Genomic DNA, 26186 nt, shown 5'->3' with positions numbered 1-26186 from the left:
GTGTATTGTGATAGAGAGAGGGAAACACAGGAAAAGACAAGCACACAAGAGCTGAATGAGGAATACAATGCGTATGAAGCTAGAGCCAGGAGGTAATATTAACAGATTGTTCTAAATCTCTCTTCATCTCTTTTTTATTCTCCAATCATCATCTTTCTTTGGAATATCATATATCCACTGCTCTGCTGCTATAGCCAGGGTGATCTAATCTCTTGTGTGCACCAGGACTGAATTGTGAATATTTAAGAGTGAGTAAGGACTTAGCTGGGAACTTCCTGCCAAAGAGAGGGAGAGAGAAGAGAGCTAGTGTGTACCTGAGAGAGAACCGAGGAGGTAAGATGAGTCAAAACAACGGGGACACACTGACAGCCCGTGGACCTGACTTGACCAGTGGACCTGACTTGACCAGTGGACCTGACTTGACCAGTGGACCTGACTTGACCAGCATCAGCAAGTTGAAGCCCACCACCTGTCAACCTAAACCTGTGAGTATCCTTCAGCCTTCATCCATTTACAGCTGCAGTATCAGAGTTGTTGACAGCAAAGGCGAATGTAAACGTTGGAGTTTAATTATGTTTCTCTTACTTGATAGTGAAAGCCTGCCAAGACACATTTATGTTCAGGACTTGAGGCTGCTTATTTCCCGGTGGTCATGATCTGACCTGTCATCTGAATTTAGTGCAGCATTGAAAGCCTCAGTAAGAAAAAAAGTTATGTTGAGATATCGTTAGGTGAAGCAGGAGATAGAAACTCAGAAAGGCTTTATTGTTAGAAACTGAGCAAAGCACAGAGGGCTCTTGTTAGTGCGAATGCTGTGCAACAGAATTTGCCTTTTTTTGCATGAAATACAAATTCTAGTTTGATATCAGGTGCAAGGTTGTCTGTGAAGGATATTGTTTGGATTTCTTACCTGGAAAGGATGCAGTAAAACACAAAAAAAGACAAAAACAACTGCTACTTCAGTCCCTTACAGGATGTAGGGAGTTGTCTCAGTTGTAAGTTAAAAAAATGTGAAACTAAATATTTGTTAAATACTCTTTAAGCAGTGGAAGTACGTTTTCAACCCCAGGTTTCAGGTTAAAATATCTTCATGGTATTATCTGGTCTTTAAAAAACTACTGACTTTACAGTAATATCATTTACAAAAGTATAACAAAACCACAGAACCTCAAAATGTGTTGTGGTTATAATATGATGACCAAAAGTGTGATCACCATTATAAACAGTGTGCTATATTCTGTGTTGTTGTCCCAGTGTCATAATGCTTAACAGGCCGACTCTGTATGTGGGCCTGCACTATCAGAGTCTTGCAAAGGAAAGTATTTCTTATCACATCGTCACCTCTATTGTCACAAAAACTCACTCAGTTTACCCACTGTTGGCATTAAATAAAGCCTTTATGAAATAGTTTATATCTACTTGGAGCTGCAAATCAGAAAACACTTTTCCAATATTCTAGTGCCACTGCTCACAATATTAATAATGCACTGCGTTTGTTGTTGGATAACAACAAAAAGAAGGACAACTTGTTTATGAAACAACATTTGTGTGGCAACAATTGTATTAAGGCTTGTACAGAGATATCGTTGATATCGATAAAGCCACGCTAGCGGTTTCTCCGTATTACAGTCTTCATGCTAAGCTAGCTGATGTGTCTTGCTCATCTCAAATAAGGCAATTGTGATTGTTAACAAAAACTAAAGCTGGATGTTAATGCAACTTATTTTTACTCTAGCCGAAGCCGGAGAATGCCATCACCATCGGCATCTCGGCACAAGTTCTCTTCAACATGGAGAAGGAGCAGCAGGGCCTTGAAGACTACATCAAGTATCAGATGGAGCATGAAATGCAGCCTTTCAGCCCCGGCCCTGCCTTCTCCTTTGTCAAAGTCAGAGAACACACACACACACACACACACACACACACACACACACACACACACACACACACACACACACACACACACACACACACACACACACACACACACACACACGCACATGCACACACACACACACACGCATACACACACACACACACACACACACACACACACACACACACACACACACACACACACGCACATGCACACACACACACACACGCATACACACATACCATGTATACATCACTTCAGGGGACATTGCATTGACTTACATGCATTTCCTGGAGACTTATCCTAACCTTAACCATAACCAACACATGCCTAACCCTAATCCTAAACCTAACCAAATCTTCACCCTAAAATGTATGATTCCCCTCGTGGGGACCTCCATCTCCTTCATACAACTAATAATAAGGCGTAATAATCGGGCAGTTCGATGTGTGTGTAGAGGTGTGTTGTGTACCGTCAAAAGTGTTGAGTCAGTTACGTTTCATGTTGTTGTTTAGTCAATTATTGTATTGTCTCCCACTTCCTGTTTCATTTTGACACTCAACTGTTACGTTTCATTCCAGGTTCCTTGACACCCTACCCTTGTGTGTGTCTCCCGCGCTCATCAGCGCCAGCCCCGCCAACCCCGCCCTTGATTGTTTCCCCCTGTGCCCAGTTACCTCTTGCTTAAATCCCCCAGTCTCCCCTTGTTGTTTGTCACTTTGTCTTGTCCTGTCCTCATGCCAGTACTCTGCTCATCAGCGAATGCTTATCTAGTCACAAGCCTGATTTATGCTCCTGAAACTTTTTGTAAGTTTTGTTCCTCACGTTGTGAGCGATTTCTGTTGTGCCTTATTGGAGCCTTTTTTGTCACCTCGTTAAGAGTGTTATTTTCTTTTTGTATACATTTTTGTAAAATATATTGAATGTGAAAAAGGTAGATAAAGACACAAATTTAGACCACATGAAATACAATGCAACATAATATGATCAACCCTCTTCACAAGCGATGTATATTGCATTGTATGAGAAAACAGTTTTGCTTCTATGCTTAAAAATATCACACACACACACACACACACACACACACACACACACACACACACACACACACACACACACACACACACACACACACACACACACACACACACACACACACACACACACACACACACACACACACACACACACACACACACACACACACACACACACACACACAATATGTATACCCAATGCAGTTATATCTCTCACAGGCTCCGCCCTCTACTGGACTCTATGGGTACTACCTTACCCTGCGAGCATTCTCCCACTGAGACTTCTATAGACGTAGCCGGCCTTGGGCGGGCCTACCTGAATGCGCGCGCATCACACCGTATAAAAGGAGGCCTCACCTCCTGACTATCATCCTTTTCTCTTCAGCAGCGGAGGTGATTCCACGAAAGACTGAGAGACGTTTAAAAAGAGTTATCATACCTCCAGGGAGTCGCCACTGCTATATTCGAGTGTTTGGGGGACCAGGATATGGCCGAGGCGGTGCCATTCACGTTCGCCATTCCTTCCGGGTCTGGCGTCCATGGAAGTCCACCGCCCAGGGCTGTACTCTCCCTGGATGATGATCATGGCGGCGGGTGTGTGGGCTACTCACTCATTGCTAGAGATGCCCCCGCCTCACCAGGTCAGAGCGATTATTGGGCCGCAAGGCCGAATAAGTAGCTTGGTCCACGGGCCTTGCCCCAGGCCCGGTTCCCCCGGGGACCGGTGCTCGGTGGCTTCACATGATATAGGGTCGACCCTACTTCATCACAGGCCGCCGCCGCTGCCCGCCGTGTGATGTCCCTGGGATATCACGCCGCGTGGCACTTTCCAAAGAGGATCGTGTTGATCTCCTGGGAGCCCCCGTGTTTACGGAGGGCTCTTTGGCTCGATCTCCTTGCTCACGGGATGAGGAATAGTCGCAGCGTGGCTGCTTCTTGCCCATTCCCAGAGGAAGAAACACTGTCCTACACTCCCCGCCCCCGCTGTAAACCCCAGTATATGGAGCCAGCAGGTGGGCGTGTGCACGTGAGTGGAATAAACCGAGTGCTGTCAAAGCACTGTGCGGGTTCAAGAGACGCTATTGCCGGCGTGCTGTTGTCAGAAAACACACCTTGCCTGGTATAATAGCCCCGATTAATGCATTTCACCGTTGCAATGGGAAATACAGCATTAATACGTGGGCGCGCGGCCCTCGTGAGAGTGGCCGCGGTGCGTTCAGGGACCCCCGCAGGAGAACGGTGGTTTACGTTTGTAAACTCTAGTTCTGGAGTGAGGTATGTGTGTGGGAAAAATGCATTCAGTAAAGACTATTGCATTTATCCCAGAGTAAGAGTAATTTCTCACCACAATTCCACTTTTCCCCATAATGTCCGTTTCAAAGAGACGGCATTGTGACGGCGCGCGCGGCCCCCGTCCCCCGAGGGCGGGCCACGATGCGTTCAAAGACCTCAGTAGAGAGGTGAGACGAAGGGAGAGGTGCCGACACGGAGATCCCGTGGCTGCGGCGCCCTCCACCTCTTCGGCCCACCCCGTGGAACCGGCGTGCCGGCACTCACGGGGACGGGTTTTCCGTCTTTACGGATCTGGCTGGCGGGGGGAGAAAATCTCTCCGCCCGGGACAGGGGGGCGAATCCCGCCTCCTCCCTGTATAATGCACAGATCACTACGTTTTCTAATAGAAATGATTGATCTGTATCCAAGTCTAAGTGTCTTTTGTTTCCACAAGGGCCACACTTACACACAATGTTAACCGTACAAATTCCCCATTCGCTGCCCCATGCTGCAGCTCCTGTAAAGGAGGTGGCTAGTGGGCATGCGCAGATGAGAGGGATGAACCGCAGGGAGTGCTATCTAAGGGAGAGCACTATGCGGGTACAGGGACATTATGGCCGGCGTATTGCTGTCAGAGAACACACTACGCCTAGAGCAAAGACTCCAATGCAGTTTTCCGTGGTGGTAAAGGCTGCATTATGGCGGAGCCCGCACTCACACAAGAGCGCGTGGCGGTGCGTTCAGGGACCTTAGTAAAACACACTACGCCTATAAAGACTCCGATGAATGCTGTTTACCGTAGTGGTGAGAACAGCATTAGGGTGGAGCGCGCGCTCTTGTGTGAGCGCGTGGCGGTGCGTTCAGGGTCCTCAGTAAATAATCGGCCCTTTCTGTGTCAACCCTCCAGGGGCAAATCTTCCCTTCGCGGGGAGTTTTTGCGGCGGAACGGGTCACCAGAGAGTATCACAGCTTCATAGCTGCTGCCCCTCACCTGAGGGCTTGTCCATTAACACAATGTTCTAGGGAATGGAAACTCAGCTGTGTGCTAACAAGGTGGAGGGACAGGACGCTGAAACGGGGCCATTCACTCCAGTTTTGCAGCGTCCCACTGTACCACATGTCTATACACTGTACCAATGTATCACATGGACCACTGTCTTGTGGGTGTCCCACACCCACCTTCTTTATGGGCATGCAAGAGGTAAATCTTTCCTCCCAGGAGGAGATGTGTTTCCTCTCAGCAGAGATTCAGGCTCTGGTACAGAAACAGGCTGTGTCTGTTGTGCACCCTCAGCACAGAGAAAATGATGTACTTCCTGGTTCTCAGGAAGACAGGGGAATTTAGACCTATTCTAGATCTCAGCGGCCTGAATCGCCACATTTTCTGCAGGAAATTCCGCAAGTTAACTATGAAATAGTTACTGGGGCTTGTGCAGCCAGGCGATTGGTTCACCACCATCGACCTGAAAGATGCGTACTTTCATGTAGAAATTGCTCCAGAGCACAGAAAGTATCTGCGTTTTGCCTTCCAGGGAATAGCCTACGAGTACAACAGGCTGCCGTTCGGCTATTCCCTATTCCCACGCACATTCAGCAAATGTGTGGCCACAGCGCTTCAACCGCTGCGCGCACACGGCATGAGAGTTTTCTTTTACATAGACGACCTCATAGTCATGGCTGGGTCACGGGAACAGGCAATGTTTTGCACAGCACAATTGATCACACACCTGACCAAATTGGGCTTTGCGATCAATTGGAAAAAGAGCACCCCCATACCTCACCAACGGGCGCTGTATTTGGGTGTGGTGCTCGATGCAGGCGCGTCGCGCGCTACCCTGTCAGAGAGCAGACGTGCGTCCCTTCTTCAGGGGGTGCGCAGGCTGCGACAGGGGGCAACAGTGACAGCTTTTACTGTCATGCAGACATTGGGTCTCATGGCGGCTGCTCACATGGTGGTCCCGTTAGGGTTACTACATATGCGCCGCCTGCAGAGGTGGTTCTCCAGCCTGCGCTTGGATCCCAAGAGGCACAGGCGGCGGCTGGTGACCATCCCCCCCTCAGTGGAGGGCAACCTCCGGTTTTGGGGGTCTCCGGATCACCTCCGGAGGGAGTCTCCACTGGGACGGGTGACCTCCTACATCACAGTGTTCACGGATGCGTCCAGAACAGGATGGGGAGGGACCTGCCTGAAGAGCGCTATAGGTGGGCGCTGGGCTCTAACAGAGTCTCGACACAGCAACCTCCTAGAGCTACGGGCGGTAATGTTAGTCCTCCAGCATTTCAGGCCCCTAATTCAAGGGAGGCATGTAATGGTCAGGAGCGACAACAGCACCACAGTGGCTTACATCAACAGGCAGGGCGGAGTCCGCTCCGCCGCCTTGTTGACCACAGCGGAGAGGCTGTGGTTATGGGCTTCAGAGGTGGTGTTATCTCTGAGAGCCTTCCATATCCCGGGACTGGAGAACAGAGGGGCCGACCTCATGTCGAGGAGCGGCCCCCTGCCAGGCGAGTGGGTGCTTCACCCGAGGGTGGTGAAGCAAATCTGGGCCCAGTTCGGGAGAGCGGAAGTGGATCTGTTCGCCAGCCGGCGAAACAGCCACTGTGCCCTGTGGTTCTCCGTGGCTCAGAGCGACGACCCACCCTTGGGGGTGGACGCGTTTGCACACGAGCCATGGCCAAGGAAGCTGCTATACGCCTTTCCACCGCTGCGTCTCATTCTCCCCCTCCTGAGGAGAGTGAAGCGAGAACGTCTGTCAGTCATCCTAGTGGCTCCGGATCGCGTTGGGGCGCCGTGGTACTCAGAGATTACACAGATGAAGGTGGGCCAGCCCTGGGCGGTTCCCCAGTTCTGGGGGCGATGTCTCAAGAGGCAGGTGCAATCGGGGCATTACCCACTCTCGGCCGTCCTCTCCAGGTTTGGCTCCTGAGAGGGACAGGCTGAGACAGGGTGGATTGTCTGATAGTGTTATTCAGTCTATCCAGGCAGCTAGAGCTGGATCCACCACAGCCTGTTACAGGCCAAGGTGGCTAGGATTCCAGCGATGGTGTGAGGAGCGGAGAATAGAGCCCCTATCTTGTGAGTAGGCTCTATTTTATCCTTCTTACAGTTACTGGTGGACAGAGGGCTTGCACATTCAACAGTGAAAGTGTATGCAGCAGCCATCTCGTCCTGCCATGAGGGATTTGGCGGCAGGTCAGCCTTTAGTCAACCACTGATGTCGCGGTTTTTACAGGGGGTCAGGAGGCTGCGCCCAGTAGTGCACGCCTCCACCCCACAGTGGGACCTGCCCCTAGTGCTCGAGGCTCTGGCCTCTGGGCCGTTTGAGCCTCTGGAGCTCTCCTCTCTGAAAGCATTGTCGTGGAAACAGCTTTGCTTCTTGCCTTAACGTCAGCCAAAAGAGTGTCCGAGTTAACTGCTCTGTCGGTGCACCCGAGCTGTTTACAGATTCGGGGTGACCAGAGCGGCGCGACACTCAGACCGAACCCCTCCTTTGTGCCCAAGAGCCTAAGGAGTGCGTTCAGGTCAAGGGCTATTCAGTTAGGGGGTTTTAGTCTTCCCCCCCATGGTGGGACCAGGGAAGCTAAACTGCACCTCCTCTGCCCGGTGCGTGCGCTAGCATGTTATGTGCAGCGCACGGCTACCCTTAGACGCACCGAACAGCTATTCGTGTGCTTCGGGGGCGGGGTGATCGGGAAAGCTCTGTCCAAGAAACGCCTGGCAGGCTGGCTCTGCGAGTGCATTGCACATGCCTACGGACAGGCAGGGAGAGCCTGCCCCACGGGGGTTCGTGCACACTCCACACGGGCTGTGGCTGCGTCAACAGCCTTATTCAACGGTGTGAGTGTGGAGGATATATGCACAGCGGCGTCTTGGTCGACGCCAGGCCCCTTCATAAGGTTTATCTCTTGGACATGTCGGGCTCTTTCTCCTCGTCTGTGTTTGCGGGGGCAACACAGGACTGGTAGGGGGGAGGGGGGTTGTGGGTCAGTTGGCATCTGACCCCCTCCCCGGACGTAATGCGCCTTCGCTGTTCTTGGGCCTTCTGAGGGTCCCGGGAGGGGCGGGGGGGGGCGCACTGGGCCCTTACAGGGCTGGAGGACTACTCTCCTCCTGTCGAGAGGCAGGAGGGGGGTAGCCCTCCACACTTTAGTCCACACACTCTGCACGGGGTCAGTGTTTGAGTGTGGGACGTGGGCTCTGACGCTCTCCCTGTTATCCTTAGGGATTCAGGGAGGCAGGCGTGTAGTAAGCCCATTCGGGGCCGAGGGGGCTCTCCCCATCCGTCTATGGGCGGGGGGGGGTCCCCCGGCACTGTTTTTTGAGCACACTTTCTGCGAGGCAAGCGCAGCAGGGTGTGCTCTGTCAGCCACAGCCCAGATTTCTCCTCGGTTACAACCGGGTTAAAGGAGAATGTGGGGCAGCAGCTGCTGACCATAAAAGCCGGTCAGGGGCAGTAGGGTGGAATATTGTTGTTGGACGACAGTGCGCGTATACATCGCGGCTCCACCCACTGTACCCATAGAGTCCAGTAGAGGGCGGAGCCTGTGAGAGATATAACGTCGGGTTACGTATGGTAACCCTTGTTATATTAGCACAGGCGGAGCCCTCTACCCAGGGCACTGTCTGTCCTATTCCGCTCGCTGAAGAGAGGTGTAGGATGATAGTCAGGAGGTGAGGCCTCCTTTTATACGGTGTGATGCGCGCGCATTCAGGTAGGCCCGCCCAAGGCCGGCTACGTCTATAGAAGTCTCAGTGGGAGAATGCTCGCAGGGTAAGGTAGTACCCATAGAGTCCAGTAGAGGGCTCCGCCTGTGCTAATATAACAAGGGTTACCATACGTAACCCGACGATACTTTCCTTGTTGTCAGTGTTTGATGTTAGGTCGTGACTCTATGAGCTGTGATTGGTGATTTTAACATCCATGTTGACAACCCCCAGGACAGAGGGGCTAAAGAACTGTTTTGTGTTCTTGATAGCTATGGACTGACTGAGCATGTGATGGAGCCCACGCACAATAAGGGGCACACTCTGGACTTAATTATCTTAAAGGGTCTGAATATCTCTAAGGTTGTGGTGACTGATGTTGCACTCTGACCATTCCTGTGTTTTCTTTGAGAGCTTTATTTCTGTTCACAAAAATGTTCAAAAAGAGGTAACCACAAAGCGATATTTAACTAAACATTTTTTTGTTCCATGCCCCTGCTAACATCTCAGTAAATGAGCGAGTAGATCATTTTAATTCAAAGATTAAAAATGTTATAGATGCCATTGCTCCAACTAAGGTAAAGGAAGTGACTGGGAAGAAAATATCTCGATGGAGAAAGGCCATGACCGTGAAAACAGAAAAAAGAGTGTCGAAAAGCTGAACGCAGGTGGAGGTTCACTTTGAAATCTATAAAGAGGGACTTGGCCTTTATAATTTGGAATTGAAAAACGCACGACAGTCTTTCTTCTCTGACATCATTACCAAAAACAAAAACAACGCACGCGCCTTGTTTGCTACCGTCGACAGACTAACTAACCCCCCAGTGTCAGTAGCCTCTGAGCTTCTATCCACCAAGGCGTGCAATGATTTTGCCTTTTTCACTGACAACATGCAGAAAATCAGACAAGCAGTCAGTGCCTCTGCATCAGGTACAGCAAATGTGTTGTCCCTATGTCCACCTAATATCAATTCAAACACCATGACACAATTCCATCAGATTCATGATAAAAACCTAGAGGACATTATACAACTTCTGAAATCCTCCTCCTGCTACCTTGATATTATTCCAACAGGATTTTTCAAAGATGTTTTTCCTTGCATGGCCTCAAATCTACTTCATATAGTTAACAAATCTCTTCACTCAGGTATTTTTCCACAGGCCCTGAAAACTGCAGTCATTAAACCGCTCTTAAAAAAGAATAATCTAGATGCTTCAGTAATGAACAATTACAGGCCAATATCAAACCTCCCATTTCTAGGTAAAATCATTGAAAAAGTTGTTTTTCAACAGTAATTTCTTGCATTTAAATAACTGTTTCGATGTGTTCCAGTCAGGCTTTCATCCAAACCACAGCACTGAGACTGCTCTTGTTAAGGTCTTCATTGACATCCACTTAAACACAGACAGTGGCAGAACTTCAGTGTTAGTATTATTAGATCTCAGCGCTGCGTTTGACACTGTTGTTACTCAAAAAAAGTAATATATTACTTTACTTCGTTACTCTCTACATAAATCAACGCGTTACTTTACTCGTTACTTTACTCGTTACTCTACTCGCAGGGCCGCCCCTCCATACAGGCAGATCACGAAGACTGATGCGACGACGACGCTCTCGACACAGAGGGCCTCATCATATAACTTTGTTCTCTCTCTGTCTCGCTCCCTCACAGAGGCTGTGTGGTGAAGTGCACATGTAGCCACACACACACACACACACACACACACACACACACACACACACACACACACATCCCCACTGCAGTGGCATAGAGTATCTTTTTTTTGTATAGCTGAAATCTGTGTTTTGTCATGTTGCCAGGCTCTGGAGGCTGTGAACACTCAACTGAAGGAGCTTTACCCTGACAGCAAGGAGCTGTTTGATGTGGTGCTCATGACCAACAACCATCCATACGCTGGCCTAAGACTTATCAAGACCATCAATCATCACCGTGAGTTACAGGAGCAGAGCCGGCCCGACCCATTAAGCGACATAAGCGGCCGCTTAGGGCCCCGCAGCCACTAAGGGCCCCCTAGCAAAACAAATAAATAATAATAATCTCAGTACACCATCGCCGTGATAAGTATGTTTAATTAATTGTGTTAATATGCCTAGTATGCATGTATTATATTATTGAGTCAATAATGTAATACATTAACCGTGCTTTACCTGAACCTCATCATGACACTAGAAAGGACGGCAGGATTGTAATTTCCCGTGTTCAGTGAATGCAACAGAGGCAAGGCACCAGACCAACCAGAGAGTTGAATGGAAATAAACATCTGTAGTGCCGTGAAAAGAGAGTCGGAGGCGGTGTATTAAGAATGGAGTTCCAATCTTTATTATCCATTACTATCAGAGAGGTTAACACATGCACTGCTCTGCCTGATGAGCTAGCAGGAATGGCAGCTAAAGCTACAGGTGTTCCCCACTAAAGGGTCCGTGTGGCAACACAATAAGCAAGGTGAATTATGTCCAATAACGTGTCACCACACAAGCCCCCCCCCCCAGAATTCACACATAAACAAAATCAGTATGGCGGGGAGGAACGACACGCCGACCCCCACGACTCCTGAGCACGGGAGTCGGAAAAGTGACTTACGCCTGTGCGGCCCCCGGAAGGGGAGGGACCGGAACAACAGGTCTTAAATCCGTGACAGGGGACGAGGCCGGGGGGCGGCCCCGTCGCGGAGGTCGAGCCAGCACCACAGGCTGGTCCAAGTCCAGGTGAGCAGCCTTCACCCGGTCCACCGAGACGTGCTCGGCCTTGCCACCCAGGTCGACCACCAGGTGTTTGTCCCCGTGCTCCAAGACCCGGAAAGGCCCATCATAAGGGGGCTGCAGGGGGCCTCTGTGCGCATCGTGCCGGATGAACACGTGCTCCGCCGAGCGGAACTCTGCGGGAACCTGGGACACCTGAGTACCGTGCTGAGTAGTAGGGATCGGAGCAAAGGCCTCAGCGGCGTCCTGCAGGAAAGCCCGCTGGGCCGACGCCGACCAGGGAGCCGATGCGTTAGGGAGGAAATCCCCTGGAACTCTCAACGGCTGCCCGTAGACCATCTCAGCCGTAGAGCACTGCAGGTCTTCTTTAGGCGCAGTCCTCAGGCCCAGCATCACCCAGGGCAGCTTGTCGACCCAATTCCCGTCCTTAAGGCCGGCTTTGAGGGCCGCCTTCATGGAGCGATGGAAGCGCTCGCAGAGGCCGTTATCCTGAGGGTGGTAAGCGGTAGTCCTGTGTGTGAAGGTAAACTTCTGTTGTTGCAATGTTGAGGTAGAATGAAGGAGTCTGGAACCGTTGTTAGCCAAAAACACTGAGAGTTTTATTGGAGAAAGTACAGACAATACGGCCGGGAGATCATCTTAGTTTCACACATGTCCAGTGCTCCACCAGCGATCTCTGAACCAAAAGCCACAAAACATCTAACCAACACGAGGAGAGGCCGGCCCATAGAAAGCCCACGTTTACCTAATCAATAACCGATGGGAGACAATGATCTGCTTGTCTCAAAGAGATGCGGCCAGGTCTCAACCCCCCCACGGATATAGGAGAAGCGTTTGACCTGTGACCTCAACCTACAGAGGAGTCTTTGAGTGACTACAAGCAGATGTTTGCAGTATCACAGACTCTAAGGAATAATAAGAGACTCTATAAACTGATCAGATTAAAATATTCTCTTACTGTGCTGTCCCCGGTATATGTAGTGTATATATCTTAACAGCCAGATAAACTCCCTCCGTACACCAAGACTCTGAAGACGTGAATCCTTTGCCCACAGGTTTAATGATATAAGGAAGGTGTGAAACTAAAAATAAACAAGACAAAATATAATCAATTCTATGATCATTTCTACATACACAAATATGCACAATGTATATAAATCAACACAGCTTTAACATTAATTGAATTGCCTTGTTATATTTACTGTAAGCTTTTTAATGTATTTATTGTAATTCTAGAACTTAAACAGTTATAAATGGCATCATATTTTAAACATATAATCAACCATTTGTACATTTATTCATTTAACTCTCCTTGCATTAGCCTTGTACAATATTGAGACAACTCGGAAGATCTCCAGCATTAAACACCACATAATACAATATTTCCTAAAAATAATCATCTGCAATTGTTAATAACACAAACATAAACAATACTTACATACGATGCGATCAAAGGCATTAAGACGTATGCAGATGTAGCTGGATTTCTAACAAACAATAACACATTGCTCACAGAGCCATGCTTTGCCTATTTCCTGTCTAATGATCACCTGACACACCCATCTGATGATGTCATCCTGATTCTTAAAGGGACCACGACTAGGCACAATAGGCACACAAAGAATAGCCTAGAAGATGCAAACAAGAGTAAACTTAGCTGTAACAAAACACTCCCCGTCTGGCGTGGTTACACGTCACCTGAATCTAGAACACCTAAATTACCTAGACATTTGGGGAGAGAAGAAGCACTATCTCTGTAATAGGCCTAAGAAAGAGTGAAGTCCCTCCTGGTTTAATGACCTTCACCTCGACCTGACGCACCTTCCCGTCTTTGTTGGGAAAAGTCTGTGTTATCAGTCCAAGAGCCAGTTAGTGTATTTTAAGTGACCTGCAGCGACAGAACGTGTTGCATGATCTGCAGGGTTCTGATCTGTTGGCACATAGTACCATTGGTCTGGATTGGAAGATCTTCGGATACGTACTACCCGGTTACTGACATAGACGTAAAAACGTCTGGTTTCGTTACAAATGTAACCCAGAACTACCTTACTGTCTGAGTAATAGGTCACAGCATGAAGCTGAAGGTCTAGTTCTGCTAAGATTACATCTGCTAGCTCAACAGCAAGAACTGCTGCACACAGTTCTAGTCTTGGTACTGTGTGCTCGGGGCGGGGGGCCAGCTTAGCTTTCCCCATTACAAACCCAACATGATTTTTTCCAGCTGCGTCCGTGAGTTTCAGATATGCCACTGCAGCAATAGCTTTGGTTGATGCGTCACAGAAGACGCACAGTTCTCTTCTGACTGCTGCTGCAGACGATGTTTGGGTATAGGGTCTGGAGATGGAAAGATTAGACAGTCCTGACAAAGAATCTCTCCATGATATCCAGGCTTCCTCCTTTTCTTTAGGCAATGGCGTGTCCCAGTCACCATCCTCAACAGTGAGTTCTCTCATAATAGCCTTGCCTTGGATTGTCACTGGCGCTGCAAACCCAAGAGGATCATAGAGGCTATTCGTGGTGGATAGAACACCCCGCCGAGTGTAAGGTTTTATCTCATCTGAGACACTAAAGAGGAAGTAGTCTGTCTGGAGGTCCCAAATGATTCCCAGACTGCGTTGCATAGGCAGTGTATCTGCACCAAGATCAAGATCTTTAAGCTCATTTGTATGGTCTTTGGATGGAAATGCTTCCATGACCTCTTTATTGTTTGCTGCAATCTTATGCAGCCTCAGGTTTGATTTGGAGAGGACGTCCTGTGTCTTTTTTAACAAGTCGATGGCAGCTTCAACCGTCGGAAGAGATTTCAGACCGTCGTCTACGTAGAAGTCACGCATCACAAAATGCTTTACCTCGGCGTCGACATTGAGCTCTTTGACTTGAACAGACTGCTGAAGGCCATGAATAGCCACTGCAGGTGACGGGCTATTACCAAAGACGTGGACATTCATGCGAAAATCAACAATGTCTTTAGAGAGGTCGTTATCACGAAACCAAAGAAAACGTAGGAAATTCCTGTCTTCTCCCTTGACCAGAAAGCTATAGAACATCTGTTCTATGTCTGCTGTGAAAGCGATTGATTCCTTCCTGAAGCGGATAAGTACACCAAGAAGTGTGTTGTTTAGATCAGGCCCAGTCAACAGTACATCATTGAGTGATACACCGTTGTACTGGGCGCTGGAATCGAACACGACTCTGATTTTTTTGGGTTTCTTCGGGTGGTACACACCGAATGTTGGCAAGTACCATCTTTCTTCTTCTTCATCGAGAGGGGGGGCTAACTCAGCATGACCATTTTTAAACATCGTGTCCATGAAGCTGAGAAAGTGCTCTTTCATTTCAGGCTTCCTTTCAAAATTGCGGCTGAGGGACTTGAGACGTTTCAGTGCTTGAGGCCTGTTATTGGGGAGCCGTTGACGTGGACTTTTAAAGGGTAATGGCGCTACCCAACTGCCGTTTTCATCTTTATGTAACCCATTATCCATTATTTTCATGAAAGCGGCATCCTGAATGGAAGGAGTCACCTGATTGTCCTCTTTGGTCCGTTTGAACACAGTGCATCCAATGTGGTCGGCATCACAGGCGGTTCTATCCTCTGCATCCAGAGAAGGATGATTGGCAACTTGGGTGTCACTGTATTTTTCCCTAACATGAAACGCATTAGGGCATGGTTCAAAGAGAGTAGGACGCTGTAGGTCTGTGGTTTTCGTGTAGAAGGTGTTGATAGATGATGGTTTGTGAACGCTGCCTAAACAAACATTGCCTACGATGACCCACCCCAGATCTAAATTTTGAGCATAAGGCTGGTTGTGTGAGCCATTCATCTGTTTGCGAACCTTATGAACTCTGATAACGTCCCGACCCAGGAGAAGCATGATAGGGGCTTGTGGCTCAATGTCTGGGATGAGGTGCGCCACTGACTTGAGGTGTGCATGATTGAGAGCCACATCAGGGGTTGGGATCTCATTTCTGTTGTTAGGAATGTCATTGCATTCTATGAGGCTGGGTAATGGGATGTGGACAGTTCCATCCAGAGACTCAACTTCATAGCCGCTGGCTCTTCTTCCTGCTGATTCCTTCACTCCAGCACATGTTCTCAATGTGTAAGGAGCACTCGGACTTTGGTCACTGAACATTTCAAAGAACTGTGAACGAACTAATGATCTGTTGCTCTGTTCGTCCAAAATTGCATACAGTTTAATTGCTTTGTCTTTGTGGCCTGATGGATATACATTTACAAGACATATTTTGGAGCAGGATCTACCTGCCAGATCTCCGCCACAGACGTTTGTGCATTTGGTGGTGACATGAGGAGGAGGTGAAGTTTTATCCTCCTCCCCGCCATGCTCTGGAGCAGGGACCACCTCCTCCATCCAGGGTGCGGGTCCAGGGTGAAGTGCTGTATGGTGTCTTTCACTTTTGCATTCAAAACATTGAATTTTCATTTTACAGTTCTTCGCGAAATGTGATGATGAAGAACAGCATCTGAAGCACACATTATTCTCTTTTAGGAATGCCTTACGCTCATCAATGGGCTTTGCTCGGAATGTACGACATTTGCGGAGTGGATGTGGCTTTTCATGTATCGGACACATTTTATCAAAGTCCTCAGATCTCGTTGGGGGCTCACCGGTTTCAGTAACGACTCCGGGGAAGATCTCTGTTTTGTGGACAGAGACCTCCCGATATTTGTTTGGTTTCCAACCTGTCTTATCATTCTGTTTAGCTGTGTCTGTGTGGGAGGCAAAGTTGAAGCTTGGATCATTCCTCATGATAGCCTCCTGGCTGACAAAGTTCACGAAGAAGTCAAAGGGTGGATAGTGGACAAGATTTTGCCGCTTGTAGGATGCACCGACTGATGCCCACTTTTCCTGCAGACCGAATGGAAGCTTCTGAACTATTGGGTTGACGCCTCTGGCTGTGTCGAGGAAGGAGAGACCAGGCAAGTCTCCTTCTGCTTTGGCAGATTGAAGTTCCATTAATAGATCACTTAACTTTGTCAGTTTGGAATAATCTTGATTTGTTATTTTAGGAAAGGTGTCAATGCGTTTGAACAGAGCGTCTTCAATGACTTCTGGTGAGCCATATGTTCGCTCGAGTCTGTCCCATGTCATTGCTAATCCTGCTTCAGGGTGATTTATGTGTATTGCTCTTATCTGTTCGACATGTTGTCTTGCCTCGTTACCAAGCCACCTGTGCAGAAGATCCATCTCCTCACTTGGTGTCAGGTTTAAACCCCGGGTTGCGGTCTGGAAAGACCGTTTCCATGCTCTGTAATTCTGAGGTTTTTCATTGAATTGAAGCAAACCTGTAGCAACAAGCTCGTGCCGTGCAAAATATCTCACAAAGTCATTCAGGTTTGAGTCGTCGTGATTGTAATTTGGAGACATGGGATGGGGCGATGAGGAAGGATTACCACTCTGGTTTTGAGGTCTGTAATACTGTCCAGGAGTACAACGGTTGTTCTCAAACTTTACATTGCGTGAACCACGAGCACACTCGTCTCCGTTGATGCCAGGCTGCTGTGAGGTAATATGAGGTGATTGAGATCCAGGATTGGTTTGATGGAGAATGAAAGGTTTGGCTTCTGGTTTGAGCTGTGAATGTGAAATGCTGTCGCCAGGACTTGGCTTTGTAATTGCTGGTACATAATGATCACTTAGTTGAGGTTTAGCCTCCGTTATTTTGGCTTGGTCAGCAACATATTGCTGTGTGCGTAATGCTGCTTCCAATGATACAGAGCTTAAACAGTTTTTACTCCTTTCTTTCTCAATGTCTAAATCCTCAGCAGCTTCAAATACTTCTGCTTCAGCTATAGCCGCAGCTGTCTCTTTCTGTATGTTGAGCATTTCCATAGATGCTTCCAATTTAGCTTTATCCAGCCTTAGATTCATTTCCTCTTCGGCGTAGGAAAGACGTGCTTTAGCTGCTTCTGCTCTCGCTCGTGCCCTGACTGCAGCGGACCCAGTTGATGATGCTCTTGATCGTAGTTGGGAGCCTGAAACACGGGAGCGCGTGTTTAGCGAAGAAGCCTTTTCTGTCATGGCACCGTCTGATAGTGTACCTCTCTTTAGACACTGTTTTGACGGTCATCCAGTGGCTGTATGTGAAGATGCTGTCATTGTCTGCCAGCTTACACTGCGTTGTCCTGCCCGCTAGAATGCCGTATTTTCACTGTGCTGTCCCCGGTATATGTAGTGTATATATCTTAACAGCCAGATAAACTCCCTCCGTACACCAAGACTCTGAAGACGTGAATCCTTTGCCCACAGGTTTAATGATATAAGGAAGGTGTGAAACTAAAAATAAACAAGACAAAATATAATCAATTCTATGATCATTTCTACATACACAAATATGCACAATGTATATAAATCAACACAGCTTTAACATTAATTGAATTGCCTTGTTATATTTACTGTAAGCTTTTTAATGTATTTATTGTAATTCGAGAACTTAAACAGTTATAAATGGCATCATATTTTAAACATATAATCAACCATTTGTACATTTATTCATTTAACTCTCCTTGCATTAGCCTTGTACAATATTGAGACAACTCGGAAGATCTCCAGCATTAAACACCACATAATACAATATTTCCTAAAAATAATCATCTGCAATTGTTAATAACACAAACATAAACAATACTTACATACGATGCGATCAAAGGCATTAAGACGTATGCAGATGTAGCTGGATTTCTAACAAACAATAACACATTGCTCACAGAGCCATGCTTTGCCTATTTCCTGTCTAATGATCACCTGACACACCCATCTGATGATGTCATCCTGATTCTTAAAGGGACCACGACTAGGCACAATAGGCACACAAAGAATAGCCTAGAAGATGCAAACAAGAGTAAACTTAGCTGTAACAAAACACTTACACTGTGCAGCTTAACCCCCAAACCGCCTGCCACGGCGTTCCAGAGTTCGGACGTGAACTGAGAGCCCCTGTCTGAGGAAATGTCCGACGGGGTGCCAAAACGACACACCCACGTTGCAATGAAGGCCCGGGCAACGTCCGCGGCCGACGTCGAAACGAGCGGGACCGCCTCCGGCCAACGGGTCGTCCTGTCCACCATGGTGAGGAGGTAGGAAAAGCCCTGAGAGGAGGGCAATGGACCAACCAGGTCGATGTTGACGTGGTCAAACCTCCTCTCAGGCACCAGGAAACGCTCCAAAGGGGCCTTCGTGTGGCGGTGCATCTTAGCGCGCTGACAAGCCACGCACTCACCAGCCCAAGTCCTCACGTCCTTTTTCAGCCCATGCCAGACAAACTTCGCGGCCACCAAGCGCACCGAAGGCTTAACGCCGGGGTGTGACAGTCCGTGCACTGACTCGAACACAGAGCGCCTCCAGCTGGCGGGAACGACTGGCCGCGACAGGCCCGTGGAAACATCACACAGGAGGGTAATGCCCGCGTCGCCGAACACCACGTCCTCCAAGCGCAGCCCCGCGCCCTCCACCTTCAGAGCCTGGACGCCGGGGTCTGTGACCTGGTCCGCCGCCATGCGAGTATAGTCCAGGCCCAACTGGACGGCTCCGATGACGACTCTGGAGAGGCAATCTGCAACCAGGTTCGACTTGCCAGCCACGTGCTTAATGTCTGTGGTGAACTCAGAGATGTATGAAAGCTGCCGCTGCTGACGTGCCGACTAAGGCTCCGCCACTTTAGACATGGCGAAAGTGAGTAGCTTGTGGTCGACAAACGCCGTAAACTCCCGGCCTTCCAGCATGAAACGGAAGTGCCGGACGGCCAAATAAAGACCCAGGAGCTCACGGTCAAAAGCGCTGTACCTGCGTTCTCTGGGCGTCAGCTGGCGGCTGAAAAAGGCGAGCGGCTGCCAAGCGCCCTCCACCCACTGCTCGTGCACCGAGCCGACCGCGTAGTCCGACGCGTCCGTGGTGATGGAGATGGTAGCCATAGATGATGGGTGTGCCAGCAAAGCCGCCTGAGCCAACGCGGTCTTGACCTCAGCAAAAGCGACGTCCGCCTCTGCCGTCCAGTCGATCGCCTGGACGGGGGTCTTGCCCTTCAATGCTTCATACAGCGGCCACATGATGTGTGCGGCCCGGGCGATGAAACGGTGGTAGAAGGTTACCATCCCCAGAAACTCAGGGAGCGACCGGGCTGTGAGCGGGCGAGGAAAAGCCGCAACAGCCTCCAACTTCGCCGGCAGAGGTGCCGCACCGCCCTTGGTGACGCGGTGCCCCAGAAAATCAATGTCAGACACCCCGAACTGGCACTTTGCAGGATTGATGATTAATCCGTGTTCGTTGAGCCGCGTGAAAAGGGCTCGGAGGTGGAACAGGTGCTCCTGCACTGAAGCGCTGGCGACGAGTATGTTGTCGAGGTAGACAAACACAAACGGCAGGTCCCGCAGCACCAAGTCCATCAGGCGCTGGAACGTCTGAGCAGCATTCTTGAGTCCAAAAGGCATCCGCAGGAACTCAAAAAGTCCAAAAGGCATTATCACTGCTGTCTTGGGAATGTCCAGAGGGTGCATGGGCACCTGGTGGTATCCACGCACCAGGTCCACCTTGGAAAACACCCCCGTACCGGCCAGATGCGCCGAAAAGTCCTGAATGTGCGGCACCGGATAGTGGTCAGGCGTAGTGGCGTCGTTGAGTCGGCGGTAATCCCCGCACGGGCAGAACCCGCCGTTCGGTTTGGGGACGACGTGCAGGGGGGAAGCCCAAGGACTGTCAGAGCGGCGGACAATGCCCAGGCACTCCATGGTTGCGAACTCCACCCTCGCTACAGCCAGCTTAGAAGGGTTCAACCGCCAGGCCCTGGCGTAGACAGGAGGCCCCTCGGTAGTGACGTGGTGCTCCACGCCATGCTTAGTGGTAAGCAGAGAAGGTGGGCAGCGACAGGTCTGGAAACTCGGCCAACAGTCTGAGAAACGTGTCTGCCCCCGACAGCGAGCCCATGCTGCGCTGCCAAGTGTGCACACGAGGGAAGAAAACGTTAAGGCATCAACCAAACGCCTATTCTTAACGTCCATGAGCACACAAAAAATCCGCTCCGAGGAGGGGAAAAGAAATGTCCGCTGTCACAAAATCCCAGCTGAAACGCTGTCCTCCGATGCACAAACACATAGACCTCACGCCGTACGTGCGAATAGGACTACCATTAGCCGTCGTCAATCGCGGTCCGTGCCCACCCCGGGTGAGGTCTTCACTCGACCTTGGAACTACGCTCCGTTGAGAAACACAGGCTCCCCGAAACGCTGTCGCTGACGAAGAGGAGCCTGCACGTGCCGCCGACGCTCAGGGCCACTACTGAGCGCCGGCCCCTCCGTTTCCCGGGGGTTTGTAGCTGCACGGGGCGATGCATTTCTTCGCCATTGTCCCGAAACGTGCGTGGTAAAAGCACTCTCCGGTGTCTCCACGCCGGCTCGATACAGCCGTGTCCTGCCTCCGCCACGCTTTCTTGACTGCAGATGGGCCGCTGAGCGTCGCGGCTAACGTCTCTGCACCGGGCTGTTGTGTAGCCAGGAAAAAACTATTTGCTTCCTCAGCCAAGGGACGGGGGTCCGTGACAGGCGTGTTGGCCAGCGCTGTCTGGACCCGGGGAGGCAAGTGACGCAGGAAAATCTCCGTGAATAATATCCGATGATCTTCCCCCCCTAGCAGATTTAGCATTTTCTCCATTAGCTGGGAAGGCTTGCTGTCTCCTAGGCCTTGAATGTCAAGTATCTGGCGGGCCCTCTCCTTAGCAGATAAGCTAAATGTCTTAAGGAGAAGGGCCTTAATCGCCTCATATTTGCCATGGTGTGGGGGGTCTGTGATAAATCCCACCAACCTGGACGACGTGGAGCTCCCCAGCGCTGCTACCACATGGTAGTATTTCAGGTCCCCATCACGGACCTGTCGGCAGGCGAAATGTGCCTCCACGTGTGCGAACCATGCCTCCGCGGCGTGCTCCCAGAATTCCGGCAGCTTTATGAAAACATCGCGCTCAGCCATGTTCGTTAATTTTCCGGAAACTTTCTCGGAAAAGTCAGGGTCACCAGTGTAGTGCCGTGAAAAGAGAGTCGGAGGCGGTGTATTAAGAATGGAGTTCCAATCTTTATTATCCATTAATATCAGAGAGGTTAACACATGCACTGCTCTGCCTGATGAGCTAGCAGGAATGGCAGCTAAAGCTACAGGTGTTCCCCACTAAAGGGTCCGTGTGGCAACACAATAAGCAAGGTGAATTATGTCCAATAACGTGTCACCACACATCCGTCTTATTGGCTCACAGGTACCTATCCTGTGAGCTGTGACAATGTTTAAAATAAACTGTCAGTCGGACTCAGAGTTTTTGAAGATGGACATAAGCAAACATTTTCTTAAAAAATACGACAATTCTCAAGTGGTGGCTCACACAACAACCCAGAATCACCACTTGAGCCAGGTGAACAAGGTATGTAAATGTCAGTAAACTTCCAAGTTATGCGAACATGTAAGCAACGCATAAATTACAAGCTAAACCGTTAGCAAGTAGCTATAGCTAGCCAGATATATTAACTAAACACTTTGTCATACAATCTAAATGTAATGTTTTTTAGCGTTACCTGGTGATTTCAAAGAAAGCTCTGGGAAATGTTGACTTACTGTTCGACATGAAGCTACCTTACAGTACACAGTTGATCCTGAGTCCTGTCAGTTAAAGTGTTTCATAGTTAGCTTAGCTAAGCATCAACCTAGCACTGAAATATATGGATGTTATGTGACAATATTTCTGAGAAAAAGTCAGCTGAAATGGTGGCATAGTTGCCACTGCTTTACGTGTCGACAGCATGTTTGAACGTATTTGCAGCAGTAAATAAATGTGGCTGTTTGGCCACTGACGTTGCCATAACAACACCTGCATTTAAATGTGCAACCTCTTTTTGTGACAGATTTTTGCATGAAATTATAATTCTTCAGAATGATATTCCTAATGACAGCTGTGTCAATTGTGAACATTATGAGATGGACAGCCAGAGAGAATACATGAAAAACAGTTATGAAATACTATATGACAAAACAAGAATACCGTTTAAAAGGGGAGTGATTTGTAAAATATCCATAAAGAAAAATCTGTTTACAGTTCTGTTTCATATGGGTGTTGAGAGATGTATCCATAGATCTCTTAATTTTGCTCTCAAAGTGCACCAGATTGATGCTTTTAACTTAAATATTATACAATAAATCTTCCCGGGGGAGCCTGCCCCCGGACCCCCCTAGAGGAGGTTCGGTCCACGGTGTTTGCATGCTTATTTATACAATATGTGTGCTTATGCTAACATCATAAGACAAAAGTTGGTTCCGTGTTGTAGTGAGAACGCGCTAGAGTGAGGGGGGCGCCAAAGATCGCTTAGGACCCCCAAAAGTCTAGGGCCGGCCCTGAACATGAGTGATAAAGGCTTGTGACACACCCTTTTGTCTTGTGTATATTCTCATCCAGCATCACTGGTTCCTTTTCTGAGTGACTATTTTCAAGCCATCACTTTAGCCATCAGATTGTTGATACAGTTCAGTTGGTCTTTTTGTTCATTCTCGATATAGTTTTGAATCAGTAGTGTAATCTAGATCTGTAAGACAGAACTAGTGTTAGCATGCTGTATTGTAACTGCAACTACGCAAATCAAAATATATTATGCATGCTTGGCATTACCATCCAACATAAAAACCTTAAAGTAAAAACCTTTAGTTTTCATTGTGTAAATGACTGAAAAAGCAAAAGATCAGATGTGGCTGGACTCTAGCAATGGGCCGACGCCGTGTGCGCCTAGCTGCTCTGCCAGCCACCACCGGCATTCAGTATTTAATGTTGAAAGTGATCAGCTATGAATGTAAAAATATGAGGTTATATATGCACCAATTCATTTTATTCTTGCATATCTTGAATGTAATGCACATCAACTGATCTTTGATTCCTCTTCTCCACAGAGTTGTTCATCGAGCGCTACTGTATGACGGGAGGGAACAGTCCCATAGGCTACTTGAAGGCCTTCCACACTAACCTGTACCTGTCTTCTGATCCAGACAAGGTTCGAGAAGCTCTGAAAGAAGGTACATATGACTGAGAAGCTGGCTAGCACTGTCCAGAGTTGTAAGCACCTGTCAATATTCATAATGCTTTATAAAATAATCACAGCAGTAGGGTTCAATGTACATTAGCAATTGGTTATTGTTACCTTTGCGCCATGATGTCACAGGGTTAAACAACCGCGACCCAGTAAAGTGTGAAAGTAAACTAAAACAAAACAGTGCTATATAATCAGATATTTTGCATCATAAGTATGATTATATTGTATGTGCATCATAGAAAGTGTTCCAAGAAGCTATATGACTGCACTACAGAGGCCAAAGAGAGTATCTCTGCTATATGGTATGTAACATGTATTTATACACACTTGTTTCTGATAACACACTCAGGTATAGCAGCAGCTATCATGCTCACCCCAGAGAAGATAACAGAAGTGTCGAACACCCAGCTGCGAGTCGCCTTCGATGGTGACGCCGTCCTCTTCTCTGATGAGTCTGAGCGCATTTACAAGTCACATAAACTGAAGAAGTTCTTAGAGTATGAGAAGGAACACGAGAACAAGCCTCTGGGACATGTAAAGTATACACAAAAGAGACAATTATCAGTATCACACCACTATTGTAAATGTACTGTACTACATTCAATGAAATGACTGGTTTACTACAACTTAGGTATTAGTGAGTACTTTTGACGGTCATTTCTATTACCTCATAGTCTACAAATAAAAGTAATTTCTAGGATTGGGAATCATAGTGACATCTCTACAATAAAAATGTGTATTTGGTCTGTAAACTAGTTTTATAATTGTACCATTTGCCCTTTCACTGCTATTTGGCTCATCTGAGGGTTTGTCTTTATCCTAAATGCTTACTGCTTACCATATTTGAGTGCTGTTGTGATATCACTTTATACCAGGTCTCAGGAACTAACCTGTTAATTACAAAATACATGATAAACTACAGTATGAAATATGATCGAAGACCCAAGTTATCATAGAAATGCTGGTAAACTCTCTCTTTGGCACAGATTATTCCAATCAGGCAGATTCTATCTTGAGTTGGCCCTTAATAATATAAAAACTATCAAAAGGGAGACTTTGGATTTACTCTATTCCTTCTTCTTTGTGCAGGGACCCCTGAAAGGTTTCCTGGAGGCTTTAGAAAAGCTGCAGAAGAAGTTTTATGACAAAGGTCAGCGCAAGGACTGCCCCATCCGGACTTACTTGGTGACCTCTCGCGGGGCACCCAGCCCTGCTGCCAGGGCTCTGAAAACTCTGTACTCGTGGGGTCTGGAGATCGATGAGGCTCACTTTCTGTCAGGGGCACCCAAGGGCCCCGTGCTTGAGAAGATCAGGCCGCACATTTTCTTTGATGACCAGATGTTTCATGTGGAGGGGGCATTGAAAATCGGGACAGTAGCATGCCACGTGCCCTGTGGGATATCTCAGGAACCAGCACCAAAGTAGCCTGAACTTCACTGGGTTACAACTGTATCTTTACCTGTTATTTTATCAGTGGTGAACCGTCAGGGCCTTCAAGGTATTAAGAGAATACCCTCAAATACTCAGATAAAACAAACAAAAAATCGGTTTAATTATATAAATAACCCTTTCTGTTACATTGGTATGCATAGCTGTGATTTATGACCCCCCAATAAACCTTTGATGTCTGGTGTACTGACAGGTGTCTAATATTTTTATGACGTGTCTTGACAGGTGGTATGTTTTATGACATGTTGTTTTATGGTGTCTGATATTTATGAGGTGTTGTTTTATGGTATATTAAAACGTTGATGTTGATCCTTTGATGAGTGTCTGATCACCTGTTGTTCAATTGTCCTCTCTAAAGATGAGTTGAATATGATGTATGATAATTAAGGGTATTCTTTTAAGTTGTATGGCGTGGGAACTAATATTTAATTACTTTAACTATAAGGAAGCTTAAACAAAGAAAATATATTTCCCCATATATTAGCTGTCAATATATTACATTATTTAGTGTTCTGATTTACTAGTTAATTGAAAAGATTTAATAAAGTAAATCTTGCTGTTTGCTTCATCAACTGATACTGATTAATAATCAACAGGAAAAAAAAATATATTCATATCTACAAAATATATTGAAGATATATAGAATAATATACTGTGTTAATATATTACAATATATGGAATAATATATCAGTAATTGCCGCTTTTCATATATTGAGTAATCTGCAGGTCACCCTTGAAAAAGAGATCTTTTGATCTCAAGGGGCTTCACCTGGTTAAATAAAGGCTACAATATGTAAATATATACAATATATTGGTTGTGTATGGATGTGAATATACATTTACTATATATTAACATTTATATGGGGACATGTATGTACTATATATTCAGATTTATATGTGGACATGTATGTACTATATATTCAGATTTGTATGGGGACATGTATGTACTATATATTCACAATTATATGGGGACATGTATGTACTATATATTCACAATTATATGGGGACATGTATGTACTATATATTCACAATTATATGGGGACATGTATGTACTA

The 26186-nt window shown here is 47.6% G+C and overlaps 2 protein-coding genes across 3 annotated transcripts; one reads left to right on the top strand and one right to left on the bottom strand.

The window, feature by feature from the left end:
- The first annotated feature begins 338 nt into the window (after nucleotides 1-338).
- On the top strand, nucleotides 339-26186 carry LOC117533940 (cytosolic 5'-nucleotidase 1A-like). Its single transcript, XM_034197974.1, has 6 exons — nucleotides 339-485; nucleotides 1736-1888; nucleotides 10713-10842; nucleotides 23543-23665; nucleotides 24032-24216; nucleotides 24772-26186. The coding sequence occupies exons 1-6, from the start codon at nucleotides 339-341 to the stop codon at nucleotides 25105-25107; spliced, it is 1074 nt and encodes a 357-aa protein (XP_034053865.1). The 3' UTR covers nucleotides 25108-26186.
- Nucleotides 12571-17516, bottom strand: LOC117533931. 2 transcript variants are annotated; one of them, XR_004567133.1, is made up of 2 exons: nucleotides 13051-15916; nucleotides 12571-12694 (listed from the first exon to the last, which is right to left on the bottom strand). XR_004567133.1 is itself a non-coding variant. In XM_034197969.1 (2 exons), exon 2 carries the CDS (start codon nucleotides 15743-15745, stop codon nucleotides 13466-13468), a length of 2280 nt encoding a protein of 759 aa, XP_034053860.1. In that variant the 5' UTR covers nucleotides 15746-15852; nucleotides 15971-17516; the 3' UTR covers nucleotides 12586-13465. The 2 variants fall into 2 exon arrangements, 1 of the variants encoding a protein (XP_034053860.1); XM_034197969.1 differs by adding an exon at nucleotides 15971-17516 and having other exon boundaries at nucleotides 12586-15852.

The sequence above is a fragment of the Gymnodraco acuticeps genome, unplaced genomic scaffold (genome assembly GCF_902827175.1).
Source record: "Gymnodraco acuticeps unplaced genomic scaffold, fGymAcu1.1, whole genome shotgun sequence".
Classification (NCBI taxonomy): domain Eukaryota; kingdom Metazoa; phylum Chordata; class Actinopteri; order Perciformes; family Bathydraconidae; genus Gymnodraco; species Gymnodraco acuticeps.
The sequence above is the reverse complement of the archived record's forward strand: the minus strand, read 5'-3'. Positions and strand labels throughout refer to the sequence as shown.